We start from the raw sequence: 23941 nt of genomic DNA, 5'->3' as shown, positions 1-23941 counted from the left end.
TCCAGAGCAGCTGAGACCAGCAGAGACCTGGCAAGGTACCTCTATTTATTTATTTATTACCATGTTGTGTCCCTGCCTTTAATGCCAGGCAGCATTCCCTAGGGAAGCAGGGTAACCCCCCTGTCCCCACAGCCCTTTTTTAGCCAGCCACAGCCCTGGGTGCTGCCTGTGCCCCTCACCACCTCCTTCATCCCTGGAGCATCACCTGCACCTACTTCGTTGCACGTCCCAGAAAAAAAAAAAAAAAAAAAAAACCACAACAAAAAAACCCCAAAACTCTTTCTTCCTTTCTTTTTTCCTTCCCCCCAGCTCTCCCCCGGTGGGAACAAGTGCTAATTGCTCCGACGTGCCATGCACACCACATGTTGATAGGATTGCAAAGCCGGGAAACGTCAGCATCCCAGAGACCCTCCCTCCCTCCCTGCTTCCCTCCTTCCCTCCCTCCAAGCCGGAGCAGGGAGCGGAGGCTCCGCGGAGCTGAGCAGGAGGAGCCGGGGGAGGCAGCGGAGCCGCTGGCCAGGTAAGGGACACTTCAACCCCCGGGCAGAGAAAATGAAATAAAATAAAATAAAAACCTCCAGGGAAGGCAGGCTGAGCCTGGGGGCTGCTTGCCAAATTTTTGCTCTTCCCGGGGGGGTAGGGGCGGTTGGTTTGGTTTCCTTCCCTGCAGAGGAATTCTTGGAAGTCGGGGTCAAGGGATGCAGGGAGTGCCCGAGGTGTGAACCGAGGGGCTGATTCTTGGGGTGATCGAAGTGGATTTAAAAGGAATTTGCTCTCAGAGTGCTTCTCTCTCCCTTTCCCCCCCCCTCCCCATTTCTCTGAATAACCCTGAACTTTTCAGATGTACAGCTTTGTCTGTCCACCTCTGCCCATCCCATCCCATCCCATCCCATCCCACCCCACAATTGGGGTGGTTGCCACCTCGAGCAAGATCATAACCCTCAGAGAAAGAGTTCCTCTAATTGTGGGTTAAGTTTCTTTAACCCTTAGCTTTCTAAATATTCCTTAAACTCTGTCATTCCTTTCCCTATCCCCTTTTTTTTTTTGCTAGGGGAGCCTGGGAGGAGGGAGAAGCTGTGTTGGCCACTTCTGCATTGCTTGGGAAACCTCAGCCCATGAAGAGTCTGAACTCTGACACAAAGCAAGGCAAGAATTAACCACTTGGCAACACTTCTGCTCCACGCTGGAAAGGCACAGCTCACCAGGATGCTCTCAGAGGGAAGAGTTGCTCAGCACACATAGAGAGTTGTAATTCTTGGTTGCTTTGTTCGTGGAGCCTTACGAATCTTTCCATTATTTTGAAAAAAACCTGATTTTTTTGCAATGGTGGGAGTCAGGAGAGGTAAGTTAGATGCTCCTTGCTGCCTCACATCCCACTCTTGGGAAATAACCCACTTGTAAATGAGAGCAGCTGCGTCTCAGGCAGACAAAAGCTCTCCCTTCTGGCTGGCAAGGCTGCCAGTGACACCCGAGGAAGGCTGTGACCAGCAGGCATGGGCAACAGCTCTTTTTGGGATGCTCTGAACAGCACCTGCAGCAGTGCAGGCAACAGCTGCTACCTGGACAGCAGCGTGAGGCTCAACTTAACCTTCCAAGAGCAGGCAGCTGATTTCTACGTTGTCCTGCCTGTGATTTACTCGGTGATTTGTGCTGTTGGGCTCACAGGCAACACCGCTGTCATCTACGTGATCCTCAAAGCCCCCAAGATGAAGACTGTGACAAACATGTTCATCCTGAACCTTGCTATAGCCGATGACCTGTTCACACTGGTCTTGCCCATTAATATTGCTGAACACCTCCTCCACTACTGGCCCTTTGGAGAAGTCCTCTGCAAGGTTATCCTCTCCATAGACCACTACAACATCTTCTCCAGCATTTATTTCCTAACGATGATGAGCATAGACAGGTACCTGGTCGTGCTGGCTACAGTCAGGTCCAAGAGGATGCCACACCGTACCTACAGAGCAGCCAAGATTGTCAGTTTGTGCATCTGGATCCTGGTCACCATCATAGTTCTCCCTTTCATCATCTTTGCCGACGTCTACGTGGACGACCTGGAGATCAAGAGCTGCGGCCTCAACTTCCCCAAGCCCGAAAGGTTCTGGTTCAAAGCCAGCAGGATCTACACCCTCATCCTTGGCTTTGCCATCCCAGTATCCACCATCTGCATCCTTTACACCATGATGCTCTACAAGCTCAGGAACATGCACTTGAACTCCAACGCCAAAGCTCTGGACAAAGCCAAGAAGAAAGTCACTGTGATGGTTTTCATCGTCCTGGCCGTCTGCCTCTTCTGTTGGACCCCCTTCCACTTGGCCACCATCGTGGCTTTGACCACTGACTTGCCCCAGACCTCCGTGGTCATTGGTATATCCTACTTCATCACCAGCCTGAGCTATGCCAACTCCTGCTTGAATCCTTTCCTCTACGCCTTCCTGGACGACAGCTTTCGGAAAAGTTTCCGGAAGATGCTGGAATGCAGAACTTCTTGAACGCTGGCTTGGGGCTGGAAGATCCCTTCCCTCCTGGGGCCCCTTTGCAGACTGGAGGGGTGGCAAATGAACACACAACATCTTTCCTTTCATTTCCACCCAGTTCTCGTGCCTGCTGATCATCCTCACTCCCACGGTTTGCTTTTCCTGCTCCCTTGCCACTCTTGCATTTTCTCTCTCTCTGCTCCTTCCCCAAGTTGTATTTCTATATTCTTAGGCTGAACCTCACCCCTTGAAGGATCCAGGGCAGCAAAGCTCCCTTTTTCTGAGGTTTCATTCACCCACACGTGGTCCTTTGTTGCCATCTGCTGGGGCCCAGCTTCCAGCTGCATGCAAGGCTCAGCCCTCAGGAGCTCCGATGTTTGGGAATTGTTCCATGGAGCAGAGGTCACCAGCACAGAGGATGCAAGAGGAGTATTTGGAAAAGCAAACCAACTCTTTTCACACCCGTGTCTGTGCCTATCTGTGTTATGACTGGTTTTGAGGGATTTCTTTTCCCCAGATCCCCTCTTTCCTGGACTGGTAACACAAGTTGAATTTAAACCAAGAGCAAGATTTGGGTCTTAAAAAAATAGTGGTAAAAAATACATCCTGCAAATTATACAGCAACTGTGGGAATTTGTGCTAGGAATTATTTTTTTAGCCTGTTGTTCCTGTGGAGTATCCAGTACATATTTATTTGAGAGCAAGTAATGAAATAAAGCTCATGGGAAAAAAAAAGAGACTGATCCTTCTTTCACCAGAGAAAACTTATGCTACTTGTCCCACGTCTCTGCTAGATATATTGCATTCTACCTACTGTAAAATAAAATATTGATAACAGATTTATAACAAACTTCAGTTGCTTTGTAAGCCACAAGAAAACCCCTAGCACACACTGCAGATAAAAATCCCTTCTTGGCAGTGAGCTCCCACCTCCAGGGCCAGCACACGTGCCCCAGATCCCTTTTTCTGGCTATTAGAACCTTGGTAAATGCCAATGGGTTTTTTGGGGGGGAAACAGGGCCAGTGACCACCTCCCCAAAACCCAAGCTGTCTCCAGTCCCTGTCCTAGGAGGAGAAGCAGCAGGAAAGGCTCTGGAAGGGCTGTGGGGAGAGCAGAACTATGACAAGCTTATTCTGCCCCTATTTAATCCCTGTAGGGTCTGTCTATCCCTGGATTAAGGGGGGCTGCCTTGGGTTAGCATCTTCCCCTCCAGCTTTCCCCAGACCCCCAAGCACCTCTCCAGACTCCAGACAAAGCAGAGAAAACAAAAGAAAATAAAGCCAGAGACCAATGATACCACACATACCAAGTGTATCCAAAATCCAGGGCTGAAGACAAGGCTGGAACCTCCAGAATTCAGGGTTAGGGATAATCCTCCAACAACCAGGGGGAAAATTCCAGGGCTCAGCTTAAATGGGATCCTGGAGCAATGGGTGTGGGTGGGAGCCCCAGGTGAGGGTGATTCAGTCCTCCCAGTGCTCATGGACACCAAAATGACCAATCTGCAGTCCCTAGGGTGGCAATTTCAGGGTTCCCTTTGGAAAAAGGAGAGGTTTGTGACTAGAAGATCACCTGTGTTGCTTTCTCTGCATTAAAGGTGTTAACTTCAGGAGAGCAGTGGAGGAAGCACCTGGAGAAGACAACAGCTCCACTTGGAAGGTGCTAAAGGCCCTGGAGAGGGTTCAAAAAAAAAAAAAAAAAAAAAAAAAAAAAATTGGAGAAGAGGGGAAAGACCTGGGAGATGGAGGACTGGGGACTATACAGATGCTGGGCTGAGAGCTGTGGTCCTGACAGACCCTGGGAGGGGAGGAGGGAGATGCCAGGAGCAGATGAAGGAGTGCAGAGGGTTTGTGTGAGCCCCTGGAGCAGCCCAGCCCAGGAGGGCAGCGTGGCCACCCACTGCTATAGCTTGGTTGCCACCTGCTGGCAATGGGCTCTCCGAGGGGAAAAACCTCTCAGAGTGCAGAAAACTGATTCTAATGATCCCACCTGACCCGTAAATTGCCTGGTGAGCTGCAGTGTCACTGCTCATTGGCCTTAGGGCTGTAGGAAAGGCAATGTCCTTCATTAGGTGGGAAAAACTAATTGGTTTCATTAGGTGGAAAGGACCTTTTGAATTATTGTCCCCCACTTCCAGACCTGACAGTGTCATTGCTGGAGCTTTTCACCTCTGAAAAAAATGTCACAAGTGTCACAGAATCCCAGAGGGGATGAAGTCAGAGGCACCTCTGGAGATGCCCTGGTCCAAAGCCAGGTTCAAACCTGGAGCAGCTTGCCCAGCACCACTTGGGTTTGAATCTCACCAGGGATGGAGACCCCCCAGCTTTGAGCAACCCCTTCCTGCACTCCACTGCTCTCCCAGGGAAAAGGTTTTTTCTTGTATTTAAATGGAAACCCCGTGTTTCACTTTGTGCCTCCTGTCCTGCCTCTGGATACCACTGAGAAGTTTGACTCCCTCTCCCCTTAACCTCCCATCAGGCATTCAGCTCAGCTTCACCCAGGAGGATGAGCATCCCCATCCCCATCCCCATCCCCATCTCCATCCCAATCCCCATCCCATCCCCATCTCCATCTCCATCTCCATCCCAATCCCCATCCCCATCCTCATCCCCCATCCCCATCCCCATCCTCCATCCCAATCCCAATCCCCATCCCCTCCTCTTCCCGCAGCATCCCGCCCCCAGCCCTGCTCTTCTCCATGGGAAATGCTCAAGTCGCGACTATCGGTGTCGGCTCCTCCCTCTCGGGGCTGCCAGGTCAGGAGGTGCTCAGGACCTCCTTCTGGCCGAGGTTTCCTCCGGGGCTCTGCAGGTCGCTGTGTTTCAGGCCGGCAGCACTAAGGGGCACTCTCTGCTCAGCATCCCCACAGCCCCAGCCCTGCTCATCCTCATCCTCATCCTCATCCTCATCCTCATCCTCATCCTCATCCTCATCCTCATCCTCATCCTCATCCCCATCCCCATCCTCATCCTCATCCTCATCCTCATCCCCATCCCCATCCTCATCCTCATCCTCATCCCCATCCCCATCCCCATCCCCATCCCCATCCTCATCCCCATCCTCATCCCCATCCCCATCCTCATCCTCATCCTCCCCTGCTCCTCCAGGGCTTCAGGAGGGCTCCAGGAAAGCTGGGGAGGGAGGGGTGTTTCTAAGGGTATGTAGGGATAGAAAAAAGGGGACTGGCTTGAAACGGGAAGAAGGGAGATGTAAAGTTGGATATAAGGAATAAATTCTTCTCTGGGAAGGTGCTGAGCCCCAGGAACAGGTTGCCCAGAGGAGCTGTGGCTGCCCCATCCCTGGAAGTGTTTCCATCCCAGGTTGGATGGGGCTTGGAACAACCTGGGATGATGGGAAATGTCCCTGCCCTGTCCCTGCTTTCCAACCCAAACCCATCTGGGACTCAATGATTCTGTCCCTGTCTGGGCAGAGCCTCTGAGCGTGGTACCCCAAGGCCAGGCTGCTTCTGGGCCAGCAGAACCCACCTTGGAGAGGCCATTTCCCCACTCATCACACGAGGTTCCCTTTGGGGGAAGCCTCCTGACCCTTCTCATTCATGGGAATCCCATCAGGCTGCTGGGGCTGCCTGGCAGAGGGACATGGACAAAAACTAAAGGCTGGAAGAGGGGAGATAAATCTGCTTAAATTCACCCAATAAATCCCTTTTTAACCCAAGCATCCCTGCAGGGTGGGGGGAGGCTGGAGCAAAGACCCTCACAGCTCCCAGCCCCCTTCCCCACGGGCTGTACACAGGGCAGGGAGAGCAGCTCAGCCCCAAAGCTCAGGGAATTTCCTTCTGGAAGAGTCTGGGATGGTTTAATGAGTGCAAAGGTGCCAGGTAACCTCACAGCTCCCTGGATACAGCAGGAACTGGAGGTTTTCCACTTGTTCCTTCCCTCTGCAGCAGCACGGAGGGGAAGCCCTGAGCTCCTCTCCAGGGAAGAGCATCACTTCCAGCTGGGAGCTCTGTAGGACTTTGCTTCATCACCCCTGGGAGAGGGAGAAGCTGCTGCTTCCCACCCCAGGCACAAAGCTCAGGTTCCCAGCTCAGGTTTTAAAGCCAGGGAGTTGAGATCTGAGGCAAGGAGCAGAAATTGCTTTGGCTTTTTGGAGTCTCCCTGCTGCAGAGCAGGGGGAGCTGGGGAAATCAATTGTCCCCACCCCAGCTGAGCTGCATCCTGCTCCCCCAGGAAGCCCTAAATCCCAGGCACTTACACTCCTACTGCTGGTCACGATTTCAGGTGAAAAAAGAAAAAAAAATACCTCAGTGAGGGGTGAAGGCCCAGCTCTCAGAAGCAGCCTTAGGATGGGGAAAACGAGTGGCTGAAAAAGGAGATTAAAGATGGACGAGCGAAAACTTGGAACACAGAAGACATGAAGCAGAGGATACTGCTTGAAAGAATGCTAAAAAGCAATCTGAGAGTGAGGATTTGTCCCTTTTCTGTACAGCCTGACAGCCCCAGCACTCATCTTGCTGCCTACAGGGTGCTGGGAGCCCATGGGTGTCACCTCCATCAGGGATGATGGGTGCTAACGTGCTACTGGTGCTCCCACTCTCCAGCTTGACTGCTGGTTTGGGGAGAAAACAGCCCCATTTGGTGTCTTCTCAAAGTTTGGCACCCACCTGCTGCTGGAGAGAAGGGACCCCCAGGCTGGGGTCCCTGCCAGAGGTCATCTGAGGACCTTCCATGGGCCTTGGGGACACATCTTGCTGTTCCATGCCTGAGGTAGGTGGTGTTGGGTCTTATCCCATCAACACCACCCCTGCAGCCAAGGCTGGGCCTGGAGCTGGGTTTTGGGGTGATAAATTCTTGTTCTGGGGCAGCTCTGGGGCCTCCACAGGAGCTCCACACTTTCTGCCATCAGGAAGTCACAGGCACCCTCAAAAAAGAAAATAAGTTTTCCAGAGAAATCCCCCTTGAAAAGCCACAGGTCACCTTCCAGATTTCTCTTCCCTTCACCTCCCTTTTGCTGGAAGGGGGGGAAGAGGAGTTAATTTAAAGGTAAAAACAGTGACAGTAAATGTTGCCAAGAGTTTCTGGCTGGCATTTGGTTTTGGTAACTGGAGATGCAGAGGGAAAGATCAAAGCTGTCTGCATAGCTTTTAATTACCAGCTTCAATTGCTCTATTTTCTCTTGGAAAAGTATCCCAATTATCCAACAAACCTCTTGGAGGGAAATTAGGCACCAGCCTGAAGCTTCAAGGGCTCTTCAGTGGCTATTTTCTCTTTTAGAATAAAGTAATATTTGGTGTCTAGCTAAAAACCGGGCACTCCTGTAGGCACCTACAGCCAAGTCTGGTGCTCACTGGGTGAACAGGGAGAGGATGGAGAGCTTTTCCTTGGAAAAATGAAAAAGCTCCCCCAAAGGCTTGGAAAAGCCCTCCCAAAGGCTTGGAAAAGCCCCCCCAAAGGCTGCTGGAGGCTCCCATCAGTGTCCCCCTCAGGGCTGGGTGGGCTCTGGGTGCTGCCCCCATCATCCCACATGGGAAGGGGGAATTCCAAGACTTCCCACAGCAGGCAGCTGCCTCCATTTCCAGGCTTCCAGAGATGGAATTCCTTCCACCAGGACCTCTGCACATCTCCATCACCTCCCCTTGCCCCACTGCCCCCCCTGCTCTGCTCACACCTGAAGGGCAAGAAACCTCTGGAGCTTCTGAGGCTTCAAGCATCCACCATCCAAAATTCCAGGAGGAGAGAGGGAAGAGGAGAAATAAGGATTCAGTTTGATAAACCCAGATGGGGTCAGGAGGTGGGAATTAATAAAGCCAAACCCCCCCCTCTGGGACTCAGCCCAGTGCAGATGGAAACTCTGGGGCTGGGAGCAGAGTTCATAGAATCCTAGAATCCTAGAATTGGCTGGGTTGGAAGGGACCTCAGAGCTCATCAAGTCCAACCCTTGATCCACTCCCCCCGTGGTTCCCAGCCCATGGCACTGAGTGCCACATCCAGGCTCTTTTGAAATATCTCCAGGGATGGAGAATCCACCCCTTCCCTGGGCAGCCCATTCCAATGGCTGAGCACCCTCTCTGCAAAGAATCCTTTCCTAATATCCAACCTAAACCTCCCCTGGCAGAGCTTCAGCTCTGCCAGGGGAGGTTTAGGTTGGATATTAGGAAAAAATTCTTTAGTCTGTGCCCTCTTATCCTACTGATATCTGCCTGACCCCCCCCTGGCTCCAACCTCCTTTCAGGGAGTTGGAGAGAGTGATGAGGTCTCCCCTGAGCCTCCTCTTCTCCAGCCTCAACACCCCCAGCTCCCTCAGCCCTTCCTCACAGGACTTGTGCTGGATCCCTTCCCAGCCTCCTTGCTCTTCTCTGGACCTGCTCCAGCACCTCAATCTCCTTCCTGAGCTGAGGGGCCCAGAACTGGACACAGGACTCAAGCTGTGGCCTCCCCAGGGCTGAGCACAGGGGCAGAATCCCTTCCCTGGACCTGCTGGCCACGCTGTTCCTGAGCCAGCCCAGGATGCCATTGGCCTTCTTGGCCACCTGGGCACACTGCTGGCTCCTCTTCAGCTTCCTGGCAATCCAGACTCCCAGCTCCCTTTCTGCCACTCTGTGCCCAGCCTGGAGCTCCCCATGGGGTTCTTGTGGCCAAAGTGCAGGACCCAGCACAGTTCTCTGGAGCAGCCTCCTCTCTGCCTCTGGATCAAGCTCCTTCCATCCCAGCTGCTCACAGCCCAGGGAGATGAGGGCCACCATTCCATGGACACCATCCTGGAGAGCAAACTCCTGGCAGAAGGGGCTGGGGACAACAGAACACTCAGCAAAAGATAAAAATTAATTCTTCAAGCCAAACCCCAGTGCAGATGCCAAAGCAAAGTGTGGGGAGAGCTGCCCAGGTGGGGTTCCTGCCAGAGGAATGCAGGAGAAACCCCAGCACCAAGGGTTGGGCTCATTTGCTGCTCTTTTAGATTGAAGCCCTGGAGGCAAGGGATTATCTCCAGGAATTTTCTCTGGGGTTAAGCAAAGTAAGAGCAGAGAAAAAGGGAAAATCCAAACCCTGTGACCAAATGAGCTGTACAGGCAGAGAAGTTGCTGTTAATGCACTGAGCAAACATGAAAACAGCCAAATGACAACAGGGGATTCATCTCACCCGAGGAACCCAAGCTGAAAAGCCATTCATCTCCATTTCATATTGACTACAGAGCTGGGGATTTTTTTTTTTCTTCCCCAGCAGTGAATAAATCAGCATGGCAGGAGCTTTGGGGAGCACTTGCTGCCCATGGGAGGCTGGAAGCACCCAGAGAAATCACTGCTGGGATGGACAGAGCATCCCAGGTCTCCTCTCTGTGGGCAGCAGGAAGGTGACACCCCCCCCCCCCCCCCCCCCCGCCCCCAAAAAACCAACCTGTGGGAAGATGTAAGTCCCATCAGTGGTTTTCTTGGAAAAGAAGGAATTTCCTGCTTGGTTTCTTGCAGCTTCATCCTTCACTGCACTGGAAAGCTGGTGTTTGGCAGGGCTGGGGATGCTCTTGGCTCCATCCTGCCTGGCTGCTGGCCTGGAGGGGGGGGTTGGATGCTCTCCATCTGCACAGGAGCCACAGCCCCTCCCAGCAGGAATATTTATGGGAGGAAAACCATCTTTTCCTGCAGGATTGGGCTGCTTGAAAGGCCTCCCACTGCTAGCTGGGCACAGGCTCTGCAGGTAGGGTTTCCCACCCAGATCTCATGTGCTACAGAGGGCAGAAGGATTTGAGAGCAAGGCAGAAAAAAATAGGAGGCAAGGGCTTGTGTAAGGCCAGGGCAGATGGGCTCACAGCTGATCCAACCTGCTCAGCAGTCAGGACAACCCCAAATGCTGCCCCATGCCAGTGATGGGCTTTGCTTCTGGAGGCTCCTCCAGCAGCTTGGGCACAGGAAGAGCAAAACCCCAAGGATTTCAAGGTGCCAGATGCTTCTCCAGGGGGGGTGAAGGGGAAATCCCAACTGGTGGTGGAAATGGGGCACTTTCAACACCAGGGAGTGCTTGGTGAATTTTTTGGGGGGTTGCTGAAGCAGAAAGCTGGTGTGGAGGAGAAAAGGCAGCAGGGAAAGGGCTGGGTGCATCCTCCAGGGCTGCAGAGCCAGGATCCCTCCCTCCCTGCACTGCCTGAGGGGAAAGAGAGAGAGAGAGAGAGAGGAGCCCAGTGGGTGTACAGGGCTGATTAGCATCAGGGTTGCCAAGATACATCAGCACCTTGCTCTCTGTATTGATTGTTTCCTTCTGCCATGCAATTTATCCAGGCTTCGGGGTGCTGAAAAAGGAACAAAGGGAATTCATCAGCCAGAGGGCTGGGATCTGTGACCCTCAGCAAGGGGAAAGGATCACCCAGCACCTTCCCCAGGTGAGTCCTTCCCATGGCAAAAACCCCTCCAGCCTCCAGAGGAGGTGTAAATTCTGCCTGCTGCCTTTAGAAATGGTGATTTGTGGTGTTGGGAGGAAACTGTCGGGTGACAACAGCTTGGGCAGGGGGAGAGGGAGGGAGATGTGGCAAAGCATCCCCCAAAACCAAAGCTTTGCCAGTGCCATGAGCCAGGGAGCTGAGCCCAGCCCCCAGCTCAGCCTTTCCTCAGCCTTTCCAGCAGCTGAGTCCAGCCCAGCAGGAGAGAGAGCACTGAGTGTATTAATAAATCCCATAATACTGAATAAAGCACTTTGCTTTATGGTTTTGCTATAAGAACTCACCCCTGGGTACTCATAATTAACTGAACTAGACAAGAAATAAAGATTTCAAATTTTTCACACCAGTTTTTTTTCTTTCTTTTTTTTAAAAAAAAAAAAAAATCACTCCTGCTAATAAAATAAACTCTCCTGGTATTTACCTGCCTGGGCAGGAATATTGATCTCTGTGCAGAGAGAAGGCACTTTCCTTACTGCACCTCTCCCTGGCTCATCCACCTTTGCTCCAGCCTGGTTTTCAGAGCAGGTCTGCACTTCCTTGTCCTCCATACCCTGTAAAACTCCTGGGAAATAGTTGAGGAATAAGAGGGAAGGCAGCAGCCTGCTCAGGACCCAGAGCTGGCAGGGTGCAGGCAGCTCCCACTCCCCTCCAAGCACCAAATTTCCAGCATTTTCACATCTTCTGTTCCCAGGTTACCTGCAGACCAAAGGTTCCCACTGACCTCAGTGCAAGGGGATGGGATGCCCAGCAGTGACCACTCACAGGGCCAGGGTTGAAAGATCTGCACAGCCAAAGCTTCCAGACATCAGTCAAAGCACAGGTGTTGGGGTTTGGTTGTTTTTTTTTTTTCCTTCATTTATTTTCCTTTATTAAAGCACACAAGTAGCCACTGAAGAAATGTTCATTTACATGACAGCAATTGTAAAAACCCTCTCAACTTCACCAGTGCAGAAAGGAATTAAACAGCCCATGCCTCAGGCTGCCAGCCATCCATGAGCCTTTAACTCTATAGGCACAGAACAATAAAGCTTTTGCTTTCAGGTTTTTCTTGCTCTTCTTGTAGCAGACTCCACTGAGCATTGAACAGAATGCCAAAACACATCCACTGCAAAGGCCACAGAGTTACCCAAAAGCTCAGTAAACACACATTTATTGAATACTTGATTATGTGAGATCCTTGCAGCATAGTCATTAGAACAAAACCCTTATTAAAAAAAACGCCAGACACTGGTATATTATTTTTTTTCAGAGGACATGACTCCATTTAACCCCCCCCCCAACCAAGAACTCCAAAGGGAAGGTGGTTGTTCACTGCAAGAAAGACCTGGCAGTCACTTCCCAGCTCCAAGGACCATTGGACCCAACCCAAGGGGCTGAGAAGACCCCGGGTTGCCTCCTGACCCATCCTGGTACTGCACCCACAACACAGCCCCCCCAAACTCACCTTTTCTAGGGCAGGGATGCAGCTTGCCAGCAGTGTGGGTCTTGGGGGATTTCTTCTTCACACCCTCAGGGGTTGTAGGAGATTTCCTGGTGAGTGCTTGGGGAGAAACATCCATTGCAAAGTGCTTAAAGTGCCCAGAATTTCCTCCTCCTCCTCCTCCCCTCCTCTATACAGGGGAAGTACTAATTGCAAAGTTGGCTCTGCTATCCCTCCAGATTCCCAATCCAGTGTTAATCAGCATGAAAACTCTCCCAGGTTGAGCAGTTTACAAGGGATCTGGGTCCTGTATACAGGACACTGGAATTGCATCTGTATTTTAAACCCATCCCTAAGGGAAACACTCTACATAGAAATATAACACCAGATCCTTTTATACAGCATAGATATAAAGAACACGACAGCATGAAAATATCAGCAAATCAACACGTTAAAAATACAGAATCTCATAGACCAGAGCACAAGGAATCTATTCACATGAAATCTGTACAGTGCAGGTGATGCTGCCCCAGCTCCCAGGCTGGAGCTGAGCTCCCATCTCCAACTGGAGGTCATTGCTTTGCTCCCCCATCAGCACCACTGCCCCCCAGAGATCTCCCCAGGAGAGATCTCCCCAGGGTTTTGTGCTACAGAGAGAATACAAGGCTGCTGTCCCCATCAGCACAGAGGCCACTCAGGGGTTAAACACCTCGGGGATGCTTTTTTATCCAATGAAATGACCAAGCATTTCCTTTGTCAGATAAGAGGAAAATCAACTTAGGGCTGGCAGGAGGGGTGGCCCCTCAGCAGCATCCCCCAGGCTCTCTCAGCATCACGGATCGCGTTTCATTTTTTTAAAAAAATAGTAAATAAATACAAGAAACCACCTCTAGGATGGTTAAGTGCACCACTGACCTCCTGGGGAGCAGGTTCAGGCTGCCCCTGGAGTGTCTCCTGGAGGAGCTGCCATCCTGACTGCTCCAAAAGAGCTTTCCCCTCTCCATAAATACAGGTACATACAGGCCACTTTGTTCCTCCCTCCTCTCCCTGAGGAAGCTCCCCCAGGAATGCCAGACAAGATGGAATCCTACCTTGGAGCTGTCCCTACAGCATGAGAGATGAGTATTTACAGACACAGCCTGGCCAGGCTCACACTGGAAATCCAGGCTGGAAAAGAAAAGCAATAGCAGCATAGAAACCAGGAGTGGTGGGAATTTTATCCCCCTTTTCCTTCCTCTTCTTCTCAGCTGCATTTGTCAGTCTGGTCAGTCCCTTCTCACCACCTTCCTCCCTTCTCCTGGGTTTTTTTACTGCAGATCCCATCCTCAGGAGCCGACGTGGTCCTTCCCCAGGCTCCTGGTCCTGTCTTGCTGGCTCGGGGCAGCTGGAATTCCTCTTCCAGCTCCCTTCTCTCCCTCCCTGAATCCTTCCCTTTGAGCTGACTCATCCTGGGGATGAGCTGGGGATTTTTTGTCTGATGGCTGCTGCCACTTTGGCTCCAGCAAAGTCAAATTTCAGGAGCGATCCCACAGGAGGGAAACCTCTGCCTGGAGAGCCCCAGGAGCTGCCACCTCCTGAAACAGCTCAGGGAGGATCAAAAAAAATTGAAATTAAATAGTTTTGTCTGTCTCCCAGCAGCAAAAGTGTTAAAGAGTCCCAGAAGCCTGCTTTAAACCCTTGGTTCCTGACTTCTCAGTGATGCTGCAAAGCACCAGGAGTCCAAGGGCCGATCGCAAGCAGGTTCCTCGGTGCAGGATGCAGAGGAACTGAAGACACAAACAGGCTCACTCTGTCTGCAGGATCTGGGTTTCCCAACCCCCCCAGAAAAATTATTTCCTGACCTCTCAGTCCCCAGGTCCTGCTAAAGGGCCGTTATCTGGGTCAGTTCTGAGGTGGGGGTGGTCGGGCTCTGCTGGGCGACGGCCACCATGGGAATTTCCATGCCTAGTCAGGCCGGGTTGTTAGTCCCCTCCGAGTTCTTGCAGGCATAAGCCACATCCTTGGCAATGCTGCACATCCTGTTGGACATCTGGAGCTCGGTTCTGAAGGCGGTGGGGAAGCAGAACTTCTTGAAGCAGGCTTTGAAGTTCTCGTCCAGGAAGGCGTAGAGCACGGGGTTGAGGCTGCTGTTGGCGTAGCCCAGGGCGGTGCAGAAGCAGGAGATGGCCAACTCCAGCTCGCTTTCTGCCTTGGCACCCAAGCACTGGACCAGCACGAAAATCTGGATGGGGGTCCAGCAAATGATGAAGACGGCCACGACCACCAGAACCATCCGGGTGATGCGCCGCAGGTTCCTGTCCTTCTCCTTGGAGCCCGAGAGGACGCGGACGTTCTTCAGCCTCCTGATCATCAGGCTGTAGCAAATGGTGATGATCAGCACAGGGATCATGAAGGAGAAGAGGAAGACACAGATGCCAAACACCGGATCCCAGTAATCCACGGGTGAAGGCAGCTTAATCAGGCAGTCGATTTCTGGCGGTGAAAAAAACCAAAAAAGGGGAAGGAAGATCAGCAAAGCCCTGCCAAGGAGCAGAGCCCCAGGTGCTCTGCTTCCAGCCCCGGGTGCTGGTTTGGGCTGGAAAAGCAGCAGCAGGGACTCAGAGGTGCAAGGGCAAAGAGGAAAGAGTTCGAGCAGCTTTACCCCACCGATTGAAACCAGGATCCCTTCCCGGTGGATCCCCAAAGCCCAGGGGCTCTCCTGGCTGCCCACACCCCCCCCCCCCCAGCCCTTTGGGTGCACGTTTACTGACCATTGTTCTCATTCTCTGCAGATCCCATCACCATGGCAGGGATGCCAAAGACAGAAGCCAGGGCCCAGATGCAGACATTGACCACCTTGGCCTTGTGGGGTGTGCGGATGTCCAGGGCTTTGATGGGGTGGCAGATGGCAATGTACCTGTCCACGCTCATCATGGTCAGGGTGAAGGTGCTGGTGAACATGTTGTAGTAGTCTATAGAGATAGCAATCTTGCAGAGGACGTTGCCAAAGGGCCAAAAGCCCAGGAAGGTGTCTGTACCCTGGAAGGGTAAGGTCATCAGGCAGAGGGTGTCAGCCAGGGCGAGGTTGAAGATGTAGATGTTGGTGGCTGTCTTCATCTTGGTGAATCTGAAATGTCAGAAGGAGCCACAGTTGGAGCTTCACCTGATCCCTGTGGGTTAGACACTGGGGAGGACATCCTGCTGCTTGGGGAAGGAGACATCGTGGGGGGTTTGATCAAGATTTTTTTAATTATTATTATTTTTTGATTAAGAAGAGATTAACCACCACCTTTTCCTTTCAGCTCCCTCACATTAATCACACCCAGCACAGCCCAGCTCCTACTTTAACACCAGCAGTGCCCTCACCAGCAGTTTCATGGGCAGAAGTGAACCAAGAAGAGGGTAAATGAGGACCATGAAAGCCTGAGGCTGTCAGCTCAGGCTGGACTTCTGGAAAAGTGACACTTCAGTAAGGCTGCTCCAGGCTGGCATCACGTGTAGCTTCATTATTTTAAATATTGGTGAGAGCTCTCCCCCTAAGCTGGTTTGGAAGGCCCAGGGGGAAGCTGATGGGTCATTTTCTGCAGGTTCATAGCCAAAGGCTGCCTGATGTGAGCCAGGAAATCAGAATGGGCAAGCTGGGCATCCCTGAGCAGTGGCAGCTGAAAACTGGGGAGGAATGAGGCTTGAATCAGGAATCAAAACATCACAAAGGCTCTTTCCAAAGAAGGAGGGTGTCTGGGGATAAGGTCACAAGCCAGCTCTGCTTCAAAGGGGTTTTGTCATTCCTCTACTACTTTTATCCCATCAACTGACTGCCCTGGAAGAAGAATCACTTTGCTTTAATCTCTCTAACCCTGACTGCTTTTAATGATGTAACTGGGAGGAATAACAATCATGCTTTTGAGCAATGATGGGCAACTTGATCACTGTCAATCTGAAAAAATTAAAGTTGTTGGGGTTTTTTTCCCTTCACCCATCCTGGAGGTGACAGCAGAGCCACTTTGCCTGCTCTCTCCCATGCTGGCCCACTGCTTATCTCCTTCACCCCACCTTCAGGTGGGCTTTAGGGCTGATTTTTGTCCTCTTGAAAGGTGGGAAAAATTAATTTACACCTGGTTAATTACTTCTACCTCCACTTTTTCTGCACCCTGAGAGCCATCATCCCAACCAATGTTCCCAAACATTTTCAGGATGTTCAGTACAAACTAAAAAAATCAATTAATCGCTTCTCTGTGGATTAACCTCTTATTCTTTTCCTCCAGGGGAGTGTTCTCTTTCTTAATCTGCACCAAAAAAAAAAGGACAAATTAAACTCCTGGCCTTTAGGAGGTCTCCCCCACAGCTCAGTCTGCCTGTGGATAAACCCATGGCCTTTGCAGAGGACGTGAGGTCCCTGCTGAGCCACTTTCTGAGCCACGGTCACGGAGGCAATTTCCTAATGGAGCATCTCCCACGGGGCAGCTCTGCACAGGCTCAGTCTCCATCCACCTTTCTCATAAAGTAATAACTTTGCTCTGCTCTCCTGCTCCTGAAGCCAAAGTGGAAAAACATCTGGATATCCTGGATATTGGCTCAGCCCTCAGCTTCTCCCTCTTTTTTTTTTTTCTGTGTCGATTTCGCGCAGCGTTACCCAGGGGGAACCTGTGCTGAGTGAGGGGAACCAGAGCCTGGGAGAGGAGGGAATGGGTGGGAAGCCCCCCATGTGAAGGGCTTTGAGGTCTTGTTGTTCTTCACCAGCAGGGATATTGTGTCCCAGGATGGATTTTGTGTCCCAGGATGGATATTGTGCCCCAGGATGGATATTGTGTCCCAGGATGGATATTGTGCCCCAGGACGAGCTGCCAACTTGTTTCAGCATCCTTCCCTCCTTCCCACCCACCTCCCAGGAGGCTGCAGGACACTGAGCAGCTGGGGATGCCCCAGGGGAAGGAGCAGCAGAGCCTTCAGCCCCAGGAAGCCATGAGCATTATCTCCAGCAACCAACTGCCTCTTGGTTCTGATGCCATAGCTCCAGCTCAGCAGGATGCAGGCAGTGCTGCTCACCTTGAGCAGCATCACCCCATCCCCACCCCACCGACCAGGGAGACAGCCTTTGCCATCCTCCCTGGGTACACCCAGGGAAGCAAAACAGCAGAAAAGGATCAGGGAAGATTGCACCAGCTCCCTGCCATCTCTGCTCCCAGCCCAGAGGTTGGACCAAGCTGGGTTTTGGTCTGGCACACAGCAGCATGGTTTGTGTGTCCACCCCCACAGCCACACACCCACACCCTGCTCATTGTGTCCCTGCTGTTCTGATCACCACTTCAGAGCCCTCCTCATCCAAAAATTACCCAGTTCAAGACAATTTATTCTTAAGGGTTCAACAGATCAGGAAAAAAAAAAAAAGAAAAAAGAACAGAACAAAATGAGAGAAGCTGAAAAAAAAAGAAAAACAACCGAAAATTTAAGGATGACAAACTGAAATCTCTTTGGACCATGAACCAGACACTGCAGCAAAAGCAGCCAGCAGCACAGCCACAGAAAAGCCCATTAATAACCTGGCAGGACAGGAACAGACCAAGAGGGGTTCAGGAGCTGCCAGGAGGCAGGGCAGGCAGCAGTGCTTGGGCACAGGAGATTTATTTGCCCTTTGAGTCTCACTGCAGTGCCTGGGTGATGCCTCCATCCCTAAGGTGCTCTCTGGGGACATTGCATGGACCTGAGTGCTGCCATGGCAGGGGCAGAGGCTGCTGGACAAAAGCCTTTGCAGCTTGCCCAGGGGCTGGCAAGGGTGGCCCCCAAGCCAAAGAGGACACAAGGCCACCAGGAGTGGTGCCTTGGTCTGAGGAGGTGTTTGCCTGCACCCATCCTGCAGCAACATGTTCTCCCCTCTTCACACATCAGATCCACCTCTGCTGCATTGCTCATGTCCTAAACATTGCCTCTGCTCCCAGGAACTGCCCAGTCTCCAAAAATACACCTGGGAACCCAGTCCCACTGGAAACCAAGCCCTAAACTGGGACCCTGCAGAGCTGCCCTTTGCTCACCCTCCTACTCCCTCCCCAGCTCCCTCTGCACAGCACAGAGCCTTTAGCTTGGGTTTTCCTTCTCTACAAACTGCAACAATTGTCTTTTCTCTTTCTTTGTGCCAGGAAAAACTGAAAAAAAAAGGGAATCTGGAAAGAGCTGAGGTCTCAGGTGGCCCCAGTGGTGTCTGCTGGGTCCACACCACTTGACCTGAGACACATCTGGTCAAGGCTCTTCCCTTGAAAACTTTCTCTTAAGAAATCAGCATCTGCAATTCCATCATTAACTTCATTTTCCCTGTCTCATGGCAGGCAGCTGCCCCCACCCTGGGCTCAGGGACAGCCACAGATTCTCAAGCAGAATCAGGGCTGGTGCAGCCATCCCCACCACAACCCTCCTGAAGCCTCACCTGGAAGCAGCAAAGTGCAGGGACCCAGCAGCCCTCACCTGCAGCCACAACAGATGCTCAGATCCCTCTGAAACTGGGTTTTTACCCTGGGGAGAGCTGAGCATCCCCTGCACTTTGCCAGAGATCTGCTGAGGGGGAGAAGTGCCCTAGAACTGAGGCAGCCTTCCCATGGGATGCTGATCCATCCAGGCAAGTCCTCCAGATCATCCCTGCCTTGCATGGCAGCAGCACCATGGAGCAGGGGAACAAAAGGGGACTTTGTGGGCCAGAAGGTGTCTGTTGTCCCTTGTCCCTTCCAGGGGGGCTGTGACATCCCTGCAGCAACCTTTTCCTTGCTCCCATGGAATGCTCAGCTTCACCTCCAGCCCCAAGGCTCATCCAACCCCATGGACAGTGAAAAAACAGAACATTCCCTGTTTTTTTTTTTCCTAAACCCAAAGTTTTCAGGCATCCAGCATAAATAAGAGAGACCTCAGCAGTCTGGTTCCCCCCCCACCCTCCCCACCTGGTGCTGTTAAGCTCCTTAAAACCACAGAACAGAATTGTTTAGGACCTGTAGAACCAGATGAGACAGAAAAAGTTGAGTTCCAGGGGAAATTCCAGTGCTAAATCCCACTTTCTTTTCTTGGAAATGATCTTCAAGATCAAGTCCAACCATTAACCTAACTCTGCCATGTTTAACCACGTCCCTAAATGTTTGTCATTAAAAAGCAGAGCAGGAAATCCATGCAGAGGAGAGCAAAGAGCAGAGGAGAAGGAGGGGGGAAGGCATTATCTCCACTGGCAAGAGGCAGAACAAAGCCACAGAGAGGGCAGATTGCCACAAAAGGCCCTTTACTGTCCAGGAAATCATGTTCTGATGAGAGCTCTTCTCAGTCTGATCCAATTAGTGCTGCTCAGCACTAGAAGGGGATTGACAGTCACATGATGCCTGGCTCTATAAATTAATCATTTCCAAACATTAAATCACTGCAAATATAATCGAGGTGTAGGCTGGGTTCTACAACAGAGGGGGAAAACCCAGAGGAGGCTTTGCATTTGGGTTGTGGTTTATTTTTTGTGTCTGAGATGCTGGGAGATTTTAAAGTTTTCCCTGGGTGCTGCAAAGAGCTGTTGAAGAGGAACAAAAATCAAACCCTCCTGATGCCTCCCATTTCTGATGAGTGCTGATATTAGAGCCTCTGAATTTCCCAGCTCCCTCTTAAACAGGAAGCAATTACTGTCTGCATCACTGTACTGAGCTTTTTAGGGAAGATAATACCCCAGTTTCTTATGGGCTGGGCAGCATGCTGAAGTCTGGTTATCCCTGGTGAAATCAAAGCATGGAAATTAAAAAAAATAAACCAAAAAACCAACACCACAGCTTTTGTAGGGTGCACCATGCCTAGAGAGGTCAGAGGTGCAGCACAGAGGGTTTCCCAGTGGTTTTTCCATGAATGGAAGAGATTTATCACTAAGCCTTGTGTTGTCTTACCAGCAACCAACACTCACCCAGCCCCCAAAAGCTGCTCTTTAAAGCAGGAAGCCCAGAAGCACCAGTGGCTCCAGTTCTGGGTGAAAAACTGCTGGAGAAGTCCTCAACAGCCACAACTTCAGCAGCTTCTGTGTGAATTTGCAGGGTGAGAGCTTGAGATGCTGAGTACATTTTGTCTCCAACCCTGCTCCTGACCATAGCAGGCAGGGCAAGGAGAGAAAAATCCTGGGCCCAAATTACCAAGAGTTGCAGTTACTCACCAAAGCATGAAGGGGCATTTCCCTGGGTATAATTCAGAGTTAGTGCTGATGGGGAGAAGCAGCAGCTTCTCCTCCCTGTGTCCCAGCTCAGGCAGAACTTCCCCAGAACACATTGAACACGTTATTCAAGTAGCCCCACCAGGCTCACACAGAAATTTTGGGGCAATAAAACCAAACCAACAGAGGTCAATCCCCCAAACAGGGTACCCAAGTATTTAAAACTTGGCTCTTTTGTGTTTGTATGGATTTACTGGATAAAGAGTGGAAGTGGAAAAGGCAGAGGGGAGGTGGTGGGGACACCTGTTTCATTTGTATAGAACCAGTAAAACCAGAGCACACAGAAAAAGCTAAGTCCCAGGGGAAACTCCAGGGCTGAATCCCACTTTCTCTTCTTGGGTCCCATTTATCCACCTGGAAGGTCTCAAAGCCATAAAGGAGCAGAGCAGACGCCACCAACTTGACAACGTGGCCCCCCCAGAGTGACTGCCCACATCCACCCCTGACCTGGCCAGTGTGGGACATTCATTCCCTTGGTGTCTGCCTGCTCAGAGCCCTGGGGAATCCAGTCCTGCTGCCCACATCCCACGAGACCTTTGCAGCCACGGAGGAGACTTCTGCCAAGGCTTCTCCTTCCCCACACCCAAGGTTGCTGCACGGGGCATGAGCTCCTTTCCCCTGTGTCCATTTCACTCCCAGGGAGCTACAGCACCACGGGACAAGGACTTCTCCTTCCCGGAGCCTCCCTACTCCCACAGCCACCATCCCTACTCCAGTGATTGCTGCTACACCAAACAAACCCACGAGTTCACTGCTGCACCACAAACCTTCACTCTCCATCTCCCTGGGGTTGATTTTTTTCTCCCTGCCACAAACTGCAGGGCAGGAAGAGCCTGGACAGGCAGCCTGTGGAACAGTCACAGATTTAGCCTCCCTTCAGCAGCCTCTGATACCCAAGACTTCATTTTTGCAGCATCTTTCCCAGCCAAGTTGTGTGTATTGAAGGGAAAGATGCTTTGGAAGCAGCAGGGCTCCTGGCAGGAGCCAGACTTAATCTCATCAGTGTCTGAATACCTGCTAAACATTTTTTGTCCTCTGTTGGAGGAGAAAATAAACTCAGGCTGTCTTCTTTTCTGTGCTGCCAGCATCCACCTGCACCAGGGATCTGCAGAAAATGGAAGCTTTCTCCTGAACCTTCAGGTACAGGAGGGGGGTGCTGGGCTTTGCCCACAGCCCCAGTGGTTTCACCAACTGGTTTCGTTTCATTTTGGACTTATGGGGGGAAAAGGGTTTCTGTCAGCAGGAAACTGAGGGGTTTGAACCACAGCAGGACCAGATGGGGACACTTAAGGTGCCAGCAACGTGGAGGGAGGTTGGATGAATGCTCCCTGCTCTGTCCCTCTGCAAAGATCCTCCTGACATCAGCACCAGTTGCCCTCATCCCTGCAGCATCCTATCACACCTGATTCACAGCTACAGTTGGGTCAGAAGAGCTACATTTGTGATTTTCCCCCCCAGACACCCTCCTGCTCTTTCCTTTGCAGCCAGGTTCAGCTGTGGAAAGCATCAGCTCCCAGATGGAGCAGCACCTGCAGCCACAGCTGGGGCACAGGAGCACCAGGTCCCATCAAAGATTCAGCACATCCTGGCACTGAGATGCTCCCAGTGCTCCTCCTCCAGCCCAGGAACATCCAGCTCCCTGCCTGGTGGTTTGCAAAAATAAAATAAATTTTTAAAAAATTAATAAATAAAATAAAAGCTTCCTCCCCCCCCCCCCTTTTTTTTTTTTTTTTTTTTTTTTGGAGCAGCTCTGCTCGCTTTCTTCCATTCTCTGGCTTAAACTTTAGGAGGCACCAGAGGGCAGCTGGAAGCTGGTGGGAACCTTCATCACAGCCCTAGGAAGGGAGAAAAACAAATAAAACCAAACCAAATAAACCCAATGCCACATCCTTACCTCCAAAGCACATCGCAGTGACCAGGGAAGAGCCTGCCTGCTTTTCCCAGCTGCAGGGATCCAGAGGGAAAAGGTTTGCCCTGCTCCCAGCCCCCCCAGAGCCCTGTTCCTGTCCTACCTGACGATGACATACATGACAGAGCAGTTGCCCACCAGCCCCACGATGCAGACGATGGAATAGACCACGACGATGGTGATCTTGATGCTGAGGGGTAGGAAACTGTCCCCGGTCCCGTTGTTGAACCAGTTACTGGGGAGGAAGCTCAGGTTCAGCATGGAGGAGTCATTCAGCAGCTTCCTCAGGTCAGGATCTTCCAAAATATGGGCAGGGAAGAGTGGGTCCATCCTGAAGCACCAGCCTGGACCTGGAGCACCAGGGAAAGGGATGCTTGGAAGATTTCCCTGATCAAAGGGGGAGCAGGGGACCACAGCAGAACGTGTGTGAGAGAGAGGCTGGGGGAGAAGGGAGGTTTAGGAACAGGGGGAGCACACACACACACATGTCCTCCCCTTTATTTCCCCCCCAAAGCGTTTTAAAGGGATGGAACCCTCGAGCCTGGTGCACCCTGAGCAGGCAGGGAGCTCCCACATACCTCCACACCCCCAGCACCGGGAACACGGGGGCTGCACCATCCCACCCCTCCCCAGGGATGCTGTCACCTGCCCACCCCCCCTCCTGCCAGCTCCAGGGGTCCCCGCACGCCGCTTTGCACCCCCAAAATGTCCCCCCCCCTCACAGCCCCCTCTGCCTATTGGGGCCCCTTCCCCGGCCCCAGCCTGGACCCTTTTAGGCAGAAAAAGCTGAAAAATGGCAATGTTCCCCCCAACCCCCCCTCCCTGGCTGCGTACCTGCGTGCGGATGTCCCTGTCCCCTCTAGAGCCGGGTCCTGCCCCACCGCTCCGCGCCCCGCGGCCGCATCCAGACCCCCCCGGGCTGGGGGGGACACACAGAGACAGCACGGGGGGAGATGGGGGACAAAGCCAGGGTCCTCTCGGGCTGGGAAGGGAAAAAGGGTTTGCTCCTGACGGGCAGGGCTGCTGCCAGCACAGGGGGCTGCACCCCGGAGCCCAGGTTTTTAAGGAAAAGGGAGGGAGGGCTGGAGAAAAAAAGAGGAAGGGAGGATGGAGAGCGGCTGGGCAGAGCCAGCCCCGGCTGCCTGGCTTCTCCCACTGCGTAAGAGAATAGCGAGGTGGGGGGTGGGAAGGGAAGAAAAGAGGGAGGGGGGAAATAATAATAAATAACCTAAGGCATCACACGGAAAGCCAGCCCACACCTGCGAGCATCCTCCTCCCCGAGCTCCGACCCGCCGGCAGCCCCCCCTATTCCCCCCCTTTCATCCCCCGGGAGGGGGGGGGGGGGGGTCTGGCACCGCCCCCCAAGCCCTGCCGCAGCCCCCAGCTGAGGGGGGGACCCGCAGCATACCTGGGGTGGGAAGGGAGGGATGGGGAGCTGGGGATTCGGGAAGCCGATTCCTTCCCTCCCCGCTCCGGCAATCGGGCAACCTGAAGGCTGTGGTAGCGCAGGACGAGCAGGACGGGGAATGTGACCTAGAAAGTGGCCAAAAAAAAGGAGGG

The 23941-nt window shown here is 52.3% G+C and overlaps 2 protein-coding genes across 2 annotated transcripts; one reads left to right on the top strand and one right to left on the bottom strand.

Annotated features, from left to right (window-relative positions):
• The first annotated feature begins 1271 nt into the window (after nucleotides 1-1271).
• NPBWR2 (neuropeptides B and W receptor 2) lies at nucleotides 1272-2801 on the top strand. Its single transcript, XM_071759726.1, has one exon. It carries the CDS (start codon nucleotides 1494-1496, stop codon nucleotides 2490-2492), a length of 999 nt encoding a protein of 332 aa, XP_071615827.1. The 5' UTR covers nucleotides 1272-1493; the 3' UTR covers nucleotides 2493-2801.
• An 8902-nt stretch (nucleotides 2802-11703) lies between these two features.
• Nucleotides 11704-23538, bottom strand: OPRL1 (opioid related nociceptin receptor 1). The gene is made up of 4 exons (XM_071759882.1): nucleotides 23216-23538; nucleotides 22485-22731; nucleotides 15035-15390; nucleotides 11704-14756 (listed from the first exon to the last, which is right to left on the bottom strand). Exons 2-4 carry the CDS (start codon nucleotides 22709-22711, stop codon nucleotides 14233-14235), a joined length of 1107 nt encoding a protein of 368 aa, XP_071615983.1. The 5' UTR covers nucleotides 22712-22731; nucleotides 23216-23538; the 3' UTR covers nucleotides 11704-14232.
• Between the last annotated feature and the right edge of the window lie 403 nt (nucleotides 23539-23941).

This window comes from Heliangelus exortis, chromosome 16 (genome assembly GCF_036169615.1).
Source record: "Heliangelus exortis chromosome 16, bHelExo1.hap1, whole genome shotgun sequence".
Lineage (NCBI taxonomy): Eukaryota > Metazoa > Chordata > Aves > Apodiformes > Trochilidae > Heliangelus > Heliangelus exortis.
This window is presented reverse-complemented; position numbering and strand designations above follow the sequence as displayed.

Excerpts from the sequence above, each read along its gene's own strand:
- NPBWR2 (XM_071759726.1), top strand. The coding sequence starts at position 1,494 with ATGGGCAACAGCTCTTTTTGGGATGCTCTGAACAGCACCTGCAGCAGT.
- OPRL1 (XM_071759882.1), bottom strand. The coding sequence starts at position 22,711 with ATGGACCCACTCTTCCCTGCCCATATTTTGGAAGATCCTGACCTGAGG. Across the intron at positions 15,391-22,484 it reads GTCATGTATGTCATCGTCAG|ATTCACCAAGATGAAGACAG; the intron begins GTAGGACAGGAA and ends CTGACATTTCAG. Across the intron at positions 14,757-15,034 it reads TGCAGAGAATGAGAACAATG|AAATCGACTGCCTGATTAAG; the intron begins GTCAGTAAACGT and ends TTTCACCGCCAG.